This window comes from Prionailurus bengalensis, chromosome E4 (assembly GCF_016509475.1).
Source record: "Prionailurus bengalensis isolate Pbe53 chromosome E4, Fcat_Pben_1.1_paternal_pri, whole genome shotgun sequence".
Taxonomy (NCBI): Eukaryota; Metazoa; Chordata; class Mammalia; order Carnivora; family Felidae; genus Prionailurus; species Prionailurus bengalensis.
The window spans coordinates 40,276,668-40,296,247 of NC_057360.1; the positions used below are offsets into that span (position 1 = coordinate 40,276,668).

The window sequence follows — 19,580 nt, forward strand, 5'->3', positions numbered from 1 at the left end:
CATGCTCACGCTCTTTCTCTGTCTCTCAATAATAAATAAACAATTAAAAAAAATTTTTTTTAAATATATTTGACCACAGCTACAGCTTTTTCTTCAGTCTCAAAGAAGTTTGGAGATTGAGATCTTCCCCGTGTCTTATCCCTTTTCTAACTTGCTGAGTGACCTCAGAAAACTTATTTGGGGAGCACCTGGGTGGCTCAGTCGGTTAAGCATCAGAATTTGACTCGAGTCATGATCTCACAGTTCGTGAGTTTGAGCCCCGCATCAGGCTCTGTGCTGACAGAAGCTGGAGCCTGCTTCAGATTCTGTGTCTCCCTCTCTGCCTCTAACCCACTCGCATTCTGTCTCTGTCTCTCTCAAAAATGAATGAACATTAAAAAAAAATTTTTTTAAGTGTTAATTGAGACTACTAGGAATGATTTTATAGGAGAGCAAAAAATGTGATTAAGCAATTTATTAGTAGGATTAAGTTAAACTACATTTTCCATAAAATTTGTTTTCGTTAATCTGCTATTCATCACATTTGTTTGGACTAATTTCTTTGGACTTCTAAAGAAAATAAAACATTTATTTTATTCAGAGCTCAAAATTTATTCTTTAGGAGGAAACCAAGCTAGTAAAGAAGACTCAGTCTTGAATACATGATCTTCATATGACTTCTGGAGATTGATATTGCCCAAAATTTGGGGGGTATATTAACCTTGAAAGTGCCGACATGCATTTCTAGTTGCAGATTCTCCTGAAAAATGTCCCAGTTCACTAGCTCCATTTCTATAGTGATAATGGGGAATTGCCAGGAAAAGCAGCAGAAAAAGTGAACAAACACTGGAACCCCGGGGCTTGTATTTATTTCACAGTTTTAGTAACATGAGACCCACGGGACCCCATGAGACCCCTTCATACTTTCCCAGTGCCTTGTGCAGAAAGTGAAGAGAAAGACACAACCTCTATTTCTCTCACTTTCTTCAAGTCTCATTTCATATATAGGTTGCTTTTTGCCACATTCGTATGGTGGAAATCCTTTCTCTTCCAATGAGCAGCAACCTCTGGCTTCTAGGTCAATAAATGTCATTCACTGGGAAGAATAACATATACAGAGTGGAGTTGAAGCCTAGTAAGCCTGCATATGTTTTATTATGCGGATCAAAACAACTCACCAAGGGAGAGTATTAAAAATGGAACCAAAAAGGGACGCCTGGGTGGCTCAGTCGGTTGAGCATCTGACTTCGGCTCAGGTCGTGATCTGACAGTCCGTGAGTTCGAGCCCCGCATCAGGCCCTGGGCTGACAGCTCACAGCCTGGAGCTGCTTCGGGTTCTTTGTCTCCCTCTCTCTCTGCCCCTCCTCCACTCGTGCTCTGTCTCTCTCACTCTCCAAAATGAATAAATGTTTAAAACAAAATTTTTTTAAAAAATGGAATCAAATGTAAGACACCTTAAAGTGCATCTGGATGTTGGCGATCAGGTATAAATTAGACTAATACAGGATTTTCCTAAGGTGACCTTACAAGGACTTTTATGCAGCTCTTAGAGATTTTCTTTCAGTGTTTACATAAAGGTTTTTTTCTCAATCTTACGTATTTTCCTGTATCTTTGTGCTATTCTCTTTCCCTTTCTAACAAATAATAACTCTTGCTACTGTTCCTTCCCCAGAATAAGACCACCAGGCCTGTGTCTTTACCTGTATGCTATCTGCTTGGGAACTGCCACTTAGAAGCAGTGTGAAAATTTTCCCACTTCCATATTTACAAAGCAGTATTTTTTATAATACTCCGTTTTTCTTTGTAGAATTCACTCGAGAAGTAACAGACACACAGATGCCACTTGTTGCTCCTGTCATCCTCCCAGAGATGTATAAGATCTTCACTATGGCCGAGGTATGCAATCTCAGCTCCAGGATCACAGCAAGTAAGAGCTGCTTAGGTTCTGGTCAGCCTCCACATCTCGTGTGGGAGACTGTTATATTTGCGGCGATCCCCACACCTAAAGACCAGAACGGACAGAGATCTGAATCTGGGTTAACCTTACAACCTTCACATATAACTGCAGGGGCCAGCCTTTGATAAGGGAGTGAGAGAGCTGCATTGTTTCTTCACATTATGATCTCATAGCTCCTGGCACCCTGCATCCCCTGAGCACCTAGTGCTTTGTGCTCCCTCTATCCTCTCGTTACGGCATCCTGCCTCGTGACGGCACCTCAGTCAACTGTGTGGAAGCAGTCTGTCACTGCATTGCCCATAATAGGTTTATAATATACTGTATATGTGTTTGATTACCGTATATACAAATGGTGACTCATTCACAATAAACTATGAGTGCCCAGTGGGTAATGTCTTAACCTCCCTACTTCACTCTGCCCCCAGTCAAGGGTCTATCTTTTGAAAGAAATACGTTGACTGTTGAGATTTCAAGCAGTGCCAAGCCTAATATTTTTAATAAAATCAGACCACAGAGGCCTACATATATAGGCTAATTCCAGTGAATTCTAACGTTCTGCTGGCTTTTATTCTCTGAATTACAGAGAATATCTGTATCTGCTGGATATGAGTGGATGGTGTTTCCGATCTCTCTAGGAATCCAGTCCCATGTCAGATTGAGAAGTCCTAGTTTTTCTTCTGACCCCAGATATGCAAACATAGACACAGACATACCTATCTCAGGGCTCTGCTGTAACTTTTCCCAGGTGTATGGTATTCGAACCCGTTCCCGAGCTGTGGAGATTTTTACCACTTGTGCCCATATGATCTGTAACATGGAGGAATTGGAAAAGGTAAGGAAGCCTTTTGGTCACTAACAGACTTCATGCTTAAAAATCTTTATGCCTTCTGTTGGAGGCACAGCAGTGACTGATTTCATTTCAAGAGTACCAGAATGCATGCTAATTGTGGTTGCATTTAACATTTTGATTACATTTGTATATAATTTAGTTTCCTTTCATTTGAGCCTTATTTCTTCTGACACCTTATCCTGCATCTTTTCATATTAATCATCACCCAGAACCTGACTACTCTTTTATAGCCTTTTTTTTTGGTCTCACATGAGACAAAGCTAGCTGAAAAACACCAATCCCTGTCATTCCAAAGTAGTTTTGAAAAGTTGGTCTTGTACAATAACTTTTAAGAAGGCCGTGGTGAGGAACTGCAGGTGTTAGAGAAGGAAATATGAGATCTTGGGTAGCACTTCCAGTGACTTGATAGCTGTAGTTTTCTGATTGGAACCTGAGCCCAGAGAAATCTTTCGATGCCTCAGATCTTGGTGTTTGATATGTGCATTGAAGCCATTGATTTATAAGTATGTTCAATATTGACTGGTTTGTTACCAGGGTGCAGCCAAAGTTCTGATCTTTCCTGTGGTGCAGCAGTTCACAGAGGCCTTTGTTCAGGCCCTCCAGATACCAGATGGCCCCACATCTGACAGTGGGTTTAAGATGGAAGTCCTAAAGGTAAATATTTACTACCGTTGAGGTACTTGGAGTTTTAGAGGATGGTCTGAAATCATTGGTTTTTCTCCTCCATCACTTGTAACTCTCAGGTCTTTTTTCTCTGTAATTTCTCAGGCAGTGACAGCCCTGGTGAAAAACTTCCCAAAGCACATGGTGTCCTCCATGCAACAGATTCTGCCTATTGTCTGGAACACCCTAACTGAGAGTGCAGCTTTATATCCTTTTCAGAAAGCTTGAGGGACCTGCTACCACCTGTAGTCGGGAATCTAGCACTGGGTCTTGCATTCATACGACTCCACTTTTTTAAATGACTTTTTTAAAGTATCTGCTCTTAGTGTTGGAATGTGTAACATTCTCTTGTAGAATATATGTAAAGCAGACTCCAAATTCTATTTCTTTACTCTTCATCATACTTATGTGAGGACAGAAGTAAATTACACAGAAGAAGTAGAAGATCCTGTGGATTCTGATGGTATGTAGTTTATCTGATCTTAACAGATACACCACTCGGTGAGGAAAGGGCTCTAGGAAAGGGAAAAAGCCAGAGACAGATAATAGCGGTAACGTAGAGGCTTCACTCTCGTAAGTTAAGTTTTCTAGTTGAGTTTCCTTTCAGTGTATCAGTTGTGGGGAAATGAGACATTGAAAATCTTTAATCTGTTCCTCAAAGGCATTTGCATAAATCTCATAAAATAGAATTTCTGATTTAGAAGAGATACCTTAAAGGCCATCTAATCCAGCCTACTTCTTTGTGGCAGATGATATTTTCATTTCTGTTTTAATATTTTTTAAGTGTTTCAAATCAAAAATAGACATGCTGGAAGATATATTCAGTGTTTCTGATTCTTTTGCTTAAGAAACCAAAGAATCTTTGATATTCTCAAAGTTCCTTTCTTTGACTCCTTAGCGTCCCTCTTTGTTCCCTTGGGAATAAAAATTAGCAAGGACTGTAAATATTCATTAATTTACCAAGATAATGTAGTTCATTTCCAGCATACATGCTGTCCTTTTGTTTGCTTGTCATTAAAATCTTCTCTTGTGTATTTCCTGTAGGTGAAGTCCTGGGCTTTGAAAATCTCGTCTTTAGCATTTTTGAGTTTGTCCATGCTCTCCTAGAAAATAGCAAATTCAAAAGCACTGTTAAGAAAGCCCTGCCTGAGTTGATTTACTATATAATCCTGTACATGCAAATCACTGAGGAACAGGTAAATGATATTTGGGAGACAGTTACCAGCTTCTTTTTAGAAAGTGCAACTTGAATGTGAGATCTAGGTCAAGTGAACAGTTTTATTTCTAAAAATAGACACTAGAAGAATAACTTCATGTGAAGTTCTAGGAAAGCTTTTTTTTTTTTTTTTTTTTTAATATTTGTTTATTTCTGCGAGAGAGAGAGAGAGAGAGTGTGCACGCAGGTGCACATGCAAGCAGGGGAGGGGCAGAGAGAGAAAGAATCCCAAGCAGGCTCTGCACTGCCAGCACAGAGCCCAATGTGGGCCTCAAACTCACAAACCGTAAGATCATGATCTGAGCCGAAGTCAGATGCTCAACTGACTGAGCCACCCAGGTGCCCCTCTAGGAAATCTCTGGGTTCTGTGGTTTTATTAACTCCTATATTAGATAATTGGACTTTGCGAATACTTTTACTTTTGCTTCCATACTACCACTAACCAAAGACCCTGGTTTCTGGAAGAATCTATTCCTTCTCTATAAATACTGACATATAGAGATCATTAGCCTGGTTGTTGGGTCAGTAGACTAGAAAGGAGCATTAAAAAAATAAGATCATGCCTCTCATATAAATAGCACAAGAATCGACATAATTTTCACATTAAATATTCTATCAGACCTAATATAGTCAAATATATTCAGAGTTGATCTATCAGAAAGTGAAAGCTGGTTAAAAGTAGCAGAGAACTAGTAATCAGCTCAGTGTCTACTAGAGAGCAGTAACTTTTGTTACTTGCCTTGGTAAAGGATTTACTTCTCTACATCAAAGAGAAAAGACTGAGGCTAGAGTTCCGTTCAAGATAAAAACAAAAGAGGGTGCCTGGCTGGCTCAGTCGGTGGAGCATGTGACACTTGGTCTCGCGGTTGTGAGTTCAAGCCCTACGTTGTATGTAGAGATTGCTTAAAAATAAAATCTTTAAAAAATAATAATAAATGAAAACAAAAGGTTGAAATCTTCTGGGTGTGTGGATGAAAAAAGGGAACATATGAACCAGATTGGCAACCTCACAAAGACCTAACTGCATCATCCTTTCAGATTAAAGTATGGACAGCCAACCCCCAACAGTTTGTTGAAGATGAAGATGATGATACTTTCTCCTACACTGTTAGGATTGCAGCTCAAGACCTATTGCTTGTAAGTGGGTTCCCTTGATACTTGAACCAGAATATCCTAACCAATCACTTGAACGTTCCCTCTTCTTTGTAGACAACTAACCCAAGTTGAGCAGTGTTATCGAGTGACTTTATCTTAGACTATTTTGAGGATAATAAAAGAGCTTCTCAAATGAAGTTTGAGACTCGGGAATTCCAAAGTCATTCCTGCTGGTTTTGGTTTACAAGTAAATATTAGATGTAAAAATTGTGCAGAGGATAAAGTGTTTTAATAAGGGTAATTGAATCAGAAACATTCAGTTTAAATCACTCTTAAGCCAGAATCTGTAGCATAAACCAGATGTTGGCAAACATTTTTAAAAAATTAGATTACTGAGAGATGAACATCCAAACAAACATCTGCTGTTTTCTTTGGCTCTCACTAGAGCATAGAATTGTCTTTGGGTCGAAGTTGTGTGAAGAAACTGCCTCTTGTGTTCTGTTGGGTGAGAGGTTCTCATTATTAGCAAACTCACTTCTCATTACCCTTTAGTATTTCTAAGGCACCTATGAAAGATCACAACTAAGTTTCAGTTCGTAGATTAGCCTTTTATTTCTACAGTCAAGCTCCCAGAATAAATAAATAAGCTTCATTTGAAGCTGAATTAATCATTGCTCACTTATACTCTGCTCAATATAGCCAGAGAGCTTTACATTTTGTTAGCTTTACAAGCCTAGGCACTGCAGAAATACTACTTTAATTCCATTAAAGACCCTGAACTAATAAGGGTTATATTTTTAATATGCCTAATTGGGACTTGGCATGTATGTGTGAATGAGTGTGAACCATTGAGTTTGCAATTAAATTTGCAGTTTGCAATTAAGATGGGTTTAATTGCACAGATAGGTTTATTAGCCCTCTCCTCTCTCCCTAGGCTGTGGCCACTGATTTCCAGAATGAGAGTGCAGCGGCCCTGGCTGCTGCAGCCACCCGGCACTTACAAGAGGCTGAGCAAACCAAAAACAGCGGCACCGAACACTGGTAAGAGTGAGCAACTGATACTTAACTTAGGGACATGTTCTGGGCATCAGATCTGAGGCAGATCCTTGCTTTGAATCATGTGTTTTAAAGCCATCCTCCCAACCTTAAAATAATTGGTTAAGATGCTTTTATTGTACCCCTTGATTCTGAAAGCCTTGAAGGGAAGGACCTTTACTTTGTTTTTAATTAGAAAAATCTGTTATTAAATTTCCCTGTTTTCAGCTGTAGGTTTAGATTAGAAGGGCAGATAAATGTCCCTTTTGGGTCAGATTGTGCTGAACTACCCATTCATGTTTCTACTTCCTTCAGATGTCTTTTTGGCAGTGTAGTTTGTTTTACCAGGCTATGGTATCACTTTTGCAGGTGGAAGATACATGAGGCATGCATGCTTGCCCTTGGCTCGGTGAAGTCCATCATCACTGACAGTGTGAAGAATGGCAGGATCCATTTTGATATGCATGGGTTCCTGACCAATGTCATCCTTGCAGACCTCAACCTCTCAGGTACATTTTAGTACAATGCCAGGATTCACGCCTGTCATCAACTCAGTTATATTGTTCATTTAGATAGGTAGGTCAGATATTCATGTGTCCTTAGGGTGGAAAATTCTTTTCCACCCTAGAGCTTGAACTCATCTAAACTTCTAACACATCCTAGAGACCGTGGCTCAAGCTTTACCAACAAAGATACTGATATTGCCACATTCATAATTTTTCCACTCTGTTTACTTCCCTTCCAAATCTGTGCTCACATTTATGGATGGTTTTGACATTTGAATAGGATGCAGATTTGGTTGCTGTACCTTGAGAACTTTGGCTTGAGTTCTGTCATTATTAAGTCCAAACTACCTTTAGACAGTTTATGTCAGTGTCATTCTTCCTGTTTGTTTCCTGTCTTTTTTCTCAAACTTTATTCTTGGCCAATATCCAGATAATTAGAATGTTCCCTTCTCGTGTTCATGTTAGCTACTTGCCTTAAAAAAAAAAAAAAAGTAGGCTCTACTATATTTATTTCTCCAGCAATGTAGAGCAGTCATTAAGAATCATCATTTCTCTCTTTGCCATCTTCAGCTACATTGTTTCTGCCTATGCCGTGCCTTATTCTGATCCTTAGAGACTTCCCCCATTACAAAAGGTCATCTTTGCTTTGTCCAAATACGTAAATCACGGGACATGTGGCATTGTTTGCTCTATTCTCAATCCGTTCACTTGCCTCTCACTCGTAGGCTAGCCGTTTGAGTAGCTGAAGCCATTTGAAAGCATTCTACTCTGACTCTAAATAGGTAATCTATTATAATATATGTGTGGCATCACCTCCATTCTCTGAATCACAGAATTAAAGTGGTTGAACATCCAGAGCTCAGACCCATTGGGAATATCCTTTTTCACTCTAAACTTACGCTGGTGAATATGTTTTCTTTTTTCATACTAGAATATAAGGTGTCTGAAAATAGAAATCATGTGTAATGCACGTTTGTATCCCTCAATGCTTTGCATATAATAGACATTTCATAATTATGTGTTGAATGAAAGTGTTCAAAGTTCTCAAATCCATCAACATATTTTTTATAGAATTTACCCTGGTAAAGAACCTTCAAAAATTCGTGGAGACTTGAGAATATTTACAATTGAGACAGTTGTCCTGCCTACAGTCAAAAACTTTTCTACACCAGCCATTCTCAAGCTTTCTGGTGTCAGGACCTCTTTGCTCTCTTAAAAATTATCAGTGGTCCGAAAGAGATTTTTGTGTGTATTTTCTGTGTCAATACTTAACATATTAAAAATTAAAACAGAAGTTTCTAAAACACAAGAATTGCAAGCATACATTTCATTAGCTGTCAGAGCTGTGGTGTCAGCACATCAGATGACCTCTGGAAAACTCTACTGTACACTTGAGAAGGAGTGAGAGTGAAAAAGATGGATAATGTCTTGATATCACTATGAAAGTTTTAACTTTTGGGACCCCCAAGAGTCCCTAGACCATACTTTGAGAGCTGCTACTCTGTATTACATAAATTAGCATGTATTTTAAATTATATGAATGGCACAGGTTGTTAGGTTCTGCTCAATAATTCTCATCAACTACATGTTTACAAGTAACTAAGTTAAGCCCTGTGACAAGCTGAGTAAGTATAGTCTCTGTCATCAGGCAGGTTATAGTAAGCAGGGGCAGGGGTGGGGCTGGGGGGGTAGTAGTCCTTACACTGGTGGCTGGAATATCCAACAAAATATGCTACATGTAAGAAAGCTAAAGACATAGGATTACAGCAGCACAGAGATAGTTAGGATTAGTTTAGCCCAAGAAGTCAGTTCGGTTATGCAAGTAGCAGTGAATGTGTTGGCCTATATACAAAGCACAGAAATGGCAAAGTAAGATGTGAGTTGCTGGGAGGGGTGTATGGTTGAGTTTAGAAGGCATAAAGGGAAATCACAGGTAATGCTAGTCATTGACCTCAGGGGTTATTGAATATAAGGCTTAACTAAAATGGTCTTTATTTGGTAGACTATGGAATTTATTGATAGATACTAAATAATGACAGAACTATGATTTACAATGTTCCAACGATGGTCCAAGAGTAGGAACAACTGGCAATGGAGAAGACATTTAGAGGACTAACTAGTAGTGCAGGTAAAGGATAATGAGATATAGGGATGGGAATGAGGGAGGTAAGTCCTTTTAGCCTAAGAATATTCAATATCTACTTTGCAAATAGTGCAAAGTGAAACTGGGAAAATGATTCTGTACCAAAGGTCATATATTTGCTTTTATCTTATAAGGTCATGCTTTTTCCTTGAGTAAGTTGTATATATTATGTAGTATCCAGTTACTGTGACAAGTTGCGGATGGAGGTGGGAAGGAGAAAGGGCAAGTAACAGAACCTTTTTATTGTTCAACCCATAATTGGTCTCTCTTCCTCCCAGTGTCTCCTTTTCTCTTGGGCCGGGCACTTTGGGCTGCCAGTCGGTTCACTGTTGCTATGTCTCCTGAATTGATCCAGCAGTTTCTACAGGCAACAGTTAGTGGTCTTCATGAGACACAACCCCCATCCGTTCGAATATCTGCTGTGAGAGCCATCTGGGGGTGAGTACACCACCTTAGGGTGTTACACGCTACTGAAGAGAAAATTACTCAAAGTAGAAGTCCCAAACAGCATTTGACCAGTAGATTATGTTGCTTAGAAATTTCTGATGAAGATCTCCTACAAAATGGTGAGTGGAGAGGGAAAGAAACCATATCAGGAACGTGGCATCAAGAGATAAATAACATGCATAGGATTGCACATTAAAGAATTATAGAAGTAGGATTAGAGCCAGGTCATTTTGTTGATTGATTTCTCTGTATTTGAAGTTAAGTTTGGGATAACGTAGCCTAGAAACACTGCTTCTTTTTTCCCAATTTTACCTCTTTTTCACAGCCAGTATACTAGTTGCTCAGCTAGTCATTTATTTATATTCCTGCCAAGATCAGATGGAGCATTGTGGCTTTAAAAAACATATTAAAGTCCAAACTTAAAAGTCTCAGTTGAATCCTAAAAACTACCTAAAATCCTAAAAGTACAAAATTCATCTTCTACCTACCTGCGCTGTCTTCTTACCTTTTGAAGCAGAGATTGAGATGTTGTGCATTATATATGTCTTTAGAAAGCATTGAAGGGAAATGATGTAAGCCAGATAACTGAATAAGACGCCCTTCACTAGTGTCTCTCCCTCAACAATAACTTGGCATCTCATGGTGGACAACATGTCTTTGTGGGAGCTGTGAGACCCAGAGAGGAGACTGTGAAACCCCAGTGCCATCCAAAAACAAGGAGAGCCATTTTGAGAAGATGGGCCCACACCCCAGCAGCCGTGTGGGGTGCCTGAGACACAGCTACAACCCTAGCCCTGGCTGTAGCCTGAGACACAGCTCCATGCCCTTGAGGGCATGGCTACAGCCCCATTTGGCTTGGATTCTATCACCAGCACCACACACTAAGTACCCAGGAGAATCTTACCCAATTGTGTGTTGCATAATAGGAATACAGACCTCAATCCCAGATGTGGACCCTGAAGTAGCCCATGAACTGGCTCCACTCCCTTTCAGCTGTGGTCCTGGAGAACACAGATTTAGACAGTCCACTCACAGATGAGGGAACCTCTGTGGAAGTTCAGGAGTCCAACAGAGGAATTCCAGCATACCACTGGGGCAGAAGAGTCCAAGATTGGACACTTTGAAGGGGTCAGTCAATAAAGACTGGAGGAAGTAACTGTTACTTCACTTGTGAAGACAGCAATACAAGAAAGACTTCAGGGAACATGAAAAAATCAAAGAAACGTGACACCACAAAAGGAACACAATAATTTTCTGGTAACTGACCCCAAAGATAGAAATCTATGATATACCTGATAAAGAATCCAAAAGAGCTATTTTAAGGAGCTCAGTGAGCTATAAGAAAACAGAAAAACAAATTGATGAAATCAGAAAAACAATACATAAACAAAATGGGAAGTTCAACAAAGACAGAAATCATGAAAAAGAACCAAGCAGAAATTCTGGAGGTGAAGAATACGATGAAAGAAAAAATGCAACAGAGACCATCAACAGCAGAACAACTCAAGCAGAGGAAAGAAAGAACCTGTAAGGTAGAAGACAAGACCTTGAAATTACCCACTCAAGGAGGGCAAAGAATAAAGAATGAAAAAGAATGAAGAAAACCTATGTGAACTTTGGGATACCATTAGGAGAAACAATCTGTGAATAAATTGGAGCCCCAGAAGGAGAGGTAGAAGGGGGCAGAAAGCTTACTTACAGAAATAATGTCTGAGGGACACCTGGGGTCACTCAACAGGTTAAACGTCAAACTCTTGATTTCAGCTTAGGTCATGATTTAATGGTTGTGAGATCAAGACCCACACTGGGCTCTGCACTGAGAATGGAGCCTGCTTGGGATTCTCTCTCTTCTTCTCTTTCTGTCTTTCTCTAAATAAATAAATAAACATAAGAAAGAAAGAAAGAAAGAAAGAAAGAAAGAAAGAAAGAAAGAAAGAAAGAAAGAAAGAAAGAAAGAAAGAAAGAAAGAGAGAAAGAGAGAAAGAGAGAAAGAGAGAAAGAGAGAGAGAGAGAGAGAGAGAGAGAGAAAGAAAGAGAGAAAGAAAGAAAGAAAGAAAGAAAGAAAGAAAGAAAGAAAGAAAGAAAGAGTGTCTGAGAACTTTCCAAATCTGAGGAGAAAGTATACATCCAAGTTCATGAAGCTAATATTTCACCCCCAAATTTCAGTTTAAAGTGATCTCCAATATACATTATAATAAAACTGTCTAAAATCAAGTGGATTTTAAAGTAGAAAGAGAAAAAAATGTTTTCTCATACAAGGGAATCCCCGTAAGATTATCGGCTGATTTTGCAGTAGAAACCTCACAGGCCAGAAGAGAATGGGATGATATATTCAAAGTACTGAAAATAAAAACTGCCAACCAAGAATATGCGGCAAAGATGTTCTTCGGGAACAAAGACAAAATAAAGTGTCTCAAACAAAGCTGAAGAAATTCTTCACCACTAGACCTACCTTACAAGAAGTGATGAAAGGAATTCTTTAAGCTGAAATGAAATTAGTAATATGAAATATACTACACACTGGTAAAGATACGTATATAATCAGATTCAGAATGCTCTAATACTGTAACTTGGTGGTGTGTTAAACACTTAACTCTAAAAGTTAAAGGACAAAATAAATAGCTAAGTAACTTGTTAGTGAATATACACTATAAAAAGTGAAATTGTGACGTCAAAAACATGAGAGGGAATAAAGGGTAGAACTTTTGTATACAATCAGAGTTACCATTGTGAAATAAATGGTTACATCTATAAATGTTTTCTGTAAGCCTTAGAATAACCACAAAGCAAAAATCTACAATAGACAACAGAATCAAAACATTCCACTATGGGAAATCATAAATTCACAAAGGAAGACAGCAAGAGAGGAAGAAAGGAACAAGGAAACTACAGAAGAGGAAATAATAAAGTGGCATTAGTAAGTCTTTACTTATCAAAAATTACTTTCAATGTAAATGGATTTAAATCTCTAATCAAAAGTCCAGAGTAGCTGAATGGATTTTTAAAAAGACCCAATTTATATACTACCTACAAGAGACTCCCTTCAAGACACATATGCTCAAAGTGAGGGGATGGAAAAACTATTCCATGCAAATAGAAACCAAAAGAAAGCAAGGGTGCTGTATTTTTATCAGATAAAATAGACTTTAGCTCAAAAGCTGTACAAGAGACAAAAAAATATTGTTAGGTAATGATAAATGAGCCAATTCATCAAGATATAACAAATATATGTACATTTGACATTGGAGCACCTAAATATATTAAGCAAATACTAACGTCTGAAAGGAGAAATAGGGACACCTGGGTGCCTCAGTCAGCTCAGGTCATGATCTCAGAGTCATGGGATCAAGCCCCACATTGAACCCTGTGTCAGGCTCCACACTGACAGCATGGAGCCTGCTTGGGGTGTTTCTCTCTCTCTCTCCCTCTCTCTCTCCCTCTCTCTCTCCCTCTCTCTCTCCCTCTCCTTCTCCCTCTCCCTCTCCCTCTCCCTCTCCCTCTCCCTCTCCCTCTCCCTCTCTCCCTTTCTCCATCTCTCTCTCTCTCCCTCTCTCCCTCTCTCCTTCTCTCCTTCTCCCCTTCTCCCTCTTCCTGTCTTTCCCTCTCCCTCTGCCCCTCTTCCCTGCTAGCGTGTGTATGTGCTCTCTTGCTCTGTCTTTCTCATAATATTTTTAAAAAGAGGGGGGCGGGTGGGGAGAAACAGACAATAATTCAGTACCCCACTTTCAACAATGGATAAATCATCCAAACAAATCAGTAAGGAGATATTGGCCTTTATGCTTTTGACTACAGGCACCTAATAGATATATACAGAGTGCTCTGTCCAACAGCAGCAGAATACACGTTCTTCTCAAGCATGCATGGAACATTCTCCAGGAAAAGTCATGTGTTAGGTCACAAAACAAGTCCTAGGAAAACTATCTTTTCCAATCACAGTGAAATGACACTAGAAATCAGTTACAGGAGGAAAACTGGAAAATTCACAAATACATGAAAAATAACCACACACTCTTAAACAATCCATGGAAAGAAGAAATAGAAAAATAGAAAACTGTCTTGAAATAAACAAAAATGGAAATATAACATACCAAAACTTATGGGATGCAGCAAAATCAGTTTTAAGAGGGAAGTTTAGGGGCGCCTGGGTGGCGCAGTCGGTTAAGCGTCCGACTTCAGCCAGGTCATGATCTCGCGGTCCGTGAGTTCGAGCCCCGCGTCAGGCTCTGGGCTGATGGCTCGGAGCCTGGAGCCTGTTTCCGATTCTGTGTCTCCCTCTCTCTCTGCCCCTCTCCCGTTCATGCTCTGTCTCTCTGTCCCAAAAATAAATAAACGTTGAAAAAAAAATTTTTTTTTTTTAAATAAAATAAAGTAAAAATAAAAATAAAAAAGAGGGAAGTTTATAGAAGTAAACCTACATTAAGAATAAACAAACAGGGGCGCCTGGGTGGCGCAGTCGGTTAAGCGTCCGACTTCAGCCAGGTCACGATCTCGCGGTCCGTGAGTTCGAGCCCCGCGTCAGGCTCTGGGCTGATGGCTCGGAGCCTGGAGCCTGTTTCCGATTCTGTCTCCCTCTCTCTCTGCCCCTCCCCCGTTCATGCTCTGTCTCTCTCTGTCCCCAAAAAATAAATAAAAACGTTGAAAAAAATTTAAAAAAAAAAAGAATAAACAAACAAACAAAAAAATCTCAACCAAACTTTACATCTCAGGAACTAGAAAAAGAACAAACTAAGCTCAAAGTTAACCATAGGAAGATCAGAGCAAAAATAGAGACCAGGGAAATAATAGAAAAGACCAACTAAACTGAGAGCTGTGTTTTCTGAAAAGACAACTGACCTACTCTAGCTAGACTAAAAAGAAATGAGAGGAGAACAGCTATAAAATCAGAAATGAAAGAGGAGACATTACAACTGAATACCACAGAAATGAAACGGATCATAAAAGGCTACTATAAACAATTACATGCCAACAAACTGGACATCTGGAAGAAATGGAGAAATTCCTAGAAACCTATAGCTAACCAAGACTGAATCATGAAAAAATAAATAATCTGAACAGACCATTAACAAGTAAGTTATTGGATCAGTAATCAGAAACTTCCCATAAAAGAAAAACCTGGACCAGATGAATTCTACCAGACATTCAAAGAATTGATAACAATCCTTGCTCAGACTTTTCCAAAAAACTTAAAAGGAGGGAGCACTTCCAAACTCATTTTATGAAGCCAGCATTATTCTGATACCAAAACCAGACAAGGACAGAACAAGAAAACTACAGGCCAATGTCCCTGATGAATATAGATGCAAAAGTCCTCAGCAAAATACTAGGAAACCAAATTCAACAGTACATTTAAAGGATCACACACTATGATCAAGTGGGATTCATCCCTGAGATGCAAGGATGGTTCGACATATATAAACCAATAAACATGATATACCACTTAATAGAATGAAAGCTAAGAATCATATGATTATCTCAATAGATGTAGGAAAAGCATTTGATTAAATTCAATATCTAGTCATGATAAAATCTTTCAACAGTGGGTATAGTAGGACCATACCTTAACACAATACAGGCCACTGTGACACATTCACAGCTAACATCATACTCAACAATGAAACTCTGGAATCTTTTCCTCTAAGATCAAGAATAAGACAAGGATGTCTGCTCTTACCATTCCTATTCAACATAGTACTGAAAGTTTTACCTAGAGCAGTTAGGAAAGAAAAGGGATCCAAATTGGAAAGGAAGATATAAAATTGTCTCTCTTTGCAGTTGTCATGATATTATAAATAGAAAACAGTAAAGACTCCACCAAAAAAACTGTTAGAACTGACAAATGAATTCAGGAAAATTATAGGACAAAATATGCAAAACTTGGTTGCATTTCTAATAATGAAAAACATTTTTTAAAACAATGCTATTTATAATTGCATCAAAAACAATAAAACCTCAAAGAATAAATTTAACCAAGTAGGTGAAAGATTTATACCCTGAAAACTATATGACATTGAGTTGGGGCATCTGGCTGGCTCAGCTGGTTGAGCGTGTAACTCTTGATCTCAGGGTTGTAAGTTTGAGCCCCATGTATGGTGTAGAGATTACTTAAGAATAAAATCTTTTTTTAAGAAAGAAAACTATAGACATTGAAGAAGGAAATTGAAGAAAGCACAAATAAATGGAAAGGTAATTCCATGCTAATGCATTGGAAGAATTATTGTTAAAATGTTCACACTCCTCGGGTGTCTGAGGGGCTCAGTTAGTTAAGCATCTGACTCTTGACTTCAACACAGGTCATGATCTCATGGTTCATGAGATCAAGCCCTGCATCGAGTTCCGCAATGAGCGCGAAGCCCACTTAAGATTCTTCCTCGCCTTCTGCCCCCCACCCTGCACACGCACACTCTCTCAAAAAATAAAGTTCGCACTCCCAAAAACAATCTACAGATTCAGTGCAATCAAAATCCCAGGGACATTTTTCACAGAGATAAAACAAATAATCCTAAACTTTGTATGGAATCACAAAAGACCCTGAATGGTCAAAGCAATATTGAGGACGAACAACAAAACTAGAGGCATCACACTCCCTGATTTCAAACTAAATTACAAAATTGTAGTAGTCAAAAGAGTATGGTATTGCCATAAAACAGATACATAGATCAGTGGAACAGAATGGAGAGTGGAGAAATAAACCCACACATATATAGTCAATTAATTTACAACAAAGGAGCCAAAAATACACAATAGGGAAAAATATAGTCTCTTCAATAAATGGTGTTGGGGAAACTGGACAGCCACATGCAAAAGAAAGAAACTGGACCCTTATACAGTACAACAAAGTAAATTCAGGTTAAAAATTTGAATGTAAGACCTAAAGCCATGAAACTCCTAAAAGAAAACATGGAAGTTAAGATCCTTGGATTGGTTTTGTCAGTGGTTTTTTGAATCTGACACCAAGAACAAAGGCAACAAAAGCAAAAATAAATAAGTGGGACTACATCAAACTAAAAAAGCTTTTGCACAGCAAAGGAAACCATCAACAAAGTGAAAAGGCACCCTATAAAATGGGAGAAAATGTTTGTAAATCATATATATCTGATAGAGATTAATATTAAAAATATGTAAGGAACTCAATAGCAAATAAAACAATCCAGTTAAAAAATGGTGGAGAAACTGAATACACACTTTTCCAAAGAAGACATAAATGGCCGATAGGTAAATGAAAAGGTGCTCAACATCACTAATTATCAGGGAAACGCAAATCAAAACCACAATGAGATAACACTTCACACGTGTTAGAATGGCTGTCATCCAAAAGGGACAGGATAACTGGTGTTGATGAGGATGTGAATAGGGAACCCTTGTGTACTGTTGGTGGGAATGTATATTGGTTGGTAAAGCAGTATATGAAAAACGTGGCAGTTCCTCAAAAAATTTAAATAGAACTCCCATATCATCTGACAGTCCCACTTTGGGGTGTATATCCGAAGAAAATGAAAGCAGGAGGGGCACCTGGGTGTCTCAGTCGGTTAAGCGTCCGACTTCAGCTCAGGTCATGATCTCACAGTTCAGGAGTTTGAGCCCCATGTCAGGCTATGTGCTGACAACTCAGAACCTGGAGTCTGCTTTGGATATTGTGTCTCCCTCTCTCTCTGCCCCTCCCCCACTCGTTCTCTCTCTCTCTCTCTCTCTCTCTCTCTCTCTCTCTCTCTCTCAAAAATAAACATTTTTTAAAAAACTTTTTCTTAAATGAAAGCATCTGGAAGAGCTGGCACTTCCCTTGTTCACTGCTCATTATTTATACTAGCCAACATTATGGGAACAGCCTAAGTCTGTGTCAACGGATGAAGGGATAAAGATGTGGTATACATATGCAACGGAATATTACTCAGCTCTGAGAAAGAAAGAAATTCTGCCATTTGCAACAACAATAATGGACCTTGAAGGCATCATGCGAAGTGAAATAGAGAAAGACAAATACTGCATGGTATCACTTATATGCAGAACCTAAAAATTAGAAAATAGTAGAAAGTGGTTGCTGGGAGGTGGGGGAAATAGGAAGAGGTTGATAAAAGGGTACACTCTATAAGGTGAACAAGATCCGAGGATCTAAAATAAAATGTGATTATAGTCGATAACACTGTGTTGTATAATTGAAATTTGCCAAGAGAATAAAAACTAAATTATCTCACCAAAAAAAAAAAAAAAAAAAGATATATGAGGTGTTGGATGTGTTAACAAACTAGATGAGGGGAAACCTTTCCCAGTGTATGTATATATTAGATCACCACAGTGTACCCTTTAAATAACTTATAATGTTACATGGCAATTGTACCTCAATAAAACTGAAAAAAATTAAGTTAAAAAATTTATTTGTTTATATTACTTTTATAGTCAGAAAATTATGTGAAGAGGGGCGCCTGGGTGGCTCAGTCAGTTGAGCCTCCGACTTCTGCTCAGGTCATGATCTCACGGTCTGTGAGTTTGAGCCCCACGTCAGGCTCTGTGCTGACAGCTCAGAACCTGGAGCCTGCCTCAGATTCTTTGTCTCCCTCTCTCTCTGACCCTCCCCTGCTCACGCTCTGTCTCTCTGTCTCTCAATAATAAATAAAGTTTAAAAAAAAATTTTTTTTTTTTTAAAGAAAATTATGTGAAGAAAACTTTCAAAAAAATAATGTTCAAGTCTCTGACTACATGGGCAGCAATTTGCTTGAAAGGTAAAGCAGAGCTCTCTGGAAAGGTGACAAAAGTTTTGAACACCAGAAAAATGGACACTCATACATGTTTATAAAATTTTATATGATCTATCAAAGGCTGGATCTCTTGACGCCATCTCTGGATCACAGGTTAAAAATTGTCTTATGAAGGGATCTTGGCTATTCTTACCTTCACAGCCAAGATTCTCCAGTTGGTCATTTCCCTATTCAGCTTCCCAACCAGTTACAATCTGGCTTATGTCCTTATGACATCACTGAAACTGTTCTTTCTAATTCACTAGCAACTTTTTAATGGTCATCGTTCCACCTTTGCTTTTCTTCTTTTGCCCTGGTTTTAATTTATTCTTCCGTGTCATAACCTATGTAATCATTGCAAACTGCCTGAAATCATTTCTGAAACAAGGTATCGATCAATAAATACTTCTACCTGTGTCACATTTCCCATATCATAGCTAATGCCAGCCTTTCTCCAGAGCTCTAAAGTAACATATCCTCTACTTAATTAATACCATGGTAGATATCTTATATAAGTATCTTAAAATTAACACATCCGCTCCTGAGGTTACTGCTGACCGCCTCCAAGCCTGCCCTACATGTATTCTCTGTTTTAGTAAAAGAAATTGGTACTTTTTATTTTTTTAAGAATCAATACCTTTAAATCTTAAGGAGATCTTGTATTTCCTGTTTTAGTAAAAGTGGAGATCCCAGATCTCTGCCTTTTAGATCTTGGTTCCTTAGCTTTTCATCTCTTCTCCTACTGCTACGACCCTAGCTTGTGTTCTCAACTTCTTGTGCCTGAAGTGCTGCAGTAGGTTCCTAACTGATGTCTCTGCCTCCAGCCCCCACTGCTGTAATTTGTATTATTTTAGCTGTCTAACTGCTCTTTATAAAGCAAAAGCCTGATATTTTTGCTCCTACAATAAAATTCTCATGGCTTCAGTTGTGCTCTTCAAATTGAGATACAGGTACCCCAGA

At 38.8% G+C, this 19,580-nt stretch overlaps 1 protein-coding gene across 2 annotated transcripts in view; it reads left to right on the forward strand.

Moving 5' to 3' along the window:
* The window catches only part of IPO9 (importin 9), a 57,197-nt gene that overhangs the window by 24,179 nt on the left and 13,438 nt on the right, over positions 1-19,580 (forward strand). For both annotated transcript variants that reach the window (XM_043568849.1, XM_043568850.1), the window contains exons 5-14: positions 1,787-1,875; positions 2,682-2,768; positions 3,321-3,440; positions 3,555-3,655; positions 3,854-3,912; positions 4,494-4,645; positions 5,704-5,802; positions 6,695-6,801; positions 7,165-7,304; positions 9,723-9,882. In XM_043568849.1, the coding sequence (XP_043424784.1) occupies positions 1,787-1,875; positions 2,682-2,768; positions 3,321-3,440; positions 3,555-3,655; positions 3,854-3,912; positions 4,494-4,645; positions 5,704-5,802; positions 6,695-6,801; positions 7,165-7,304; positions 9,723-9,882 (1,114 nt within the window). The remainder of the gene's footprint in view (positions 1-1,786; positions 1,876-2,681; positions 2,769-3,320; positions 3,441-3,554; positions 3,656-3,853; positions 3,913-4,493; positions 4,646-5,703; positions 5,803-6,694; positions 6,802-7,164; positions 7,305-9,722; positions 9,883-19,580) is intronic.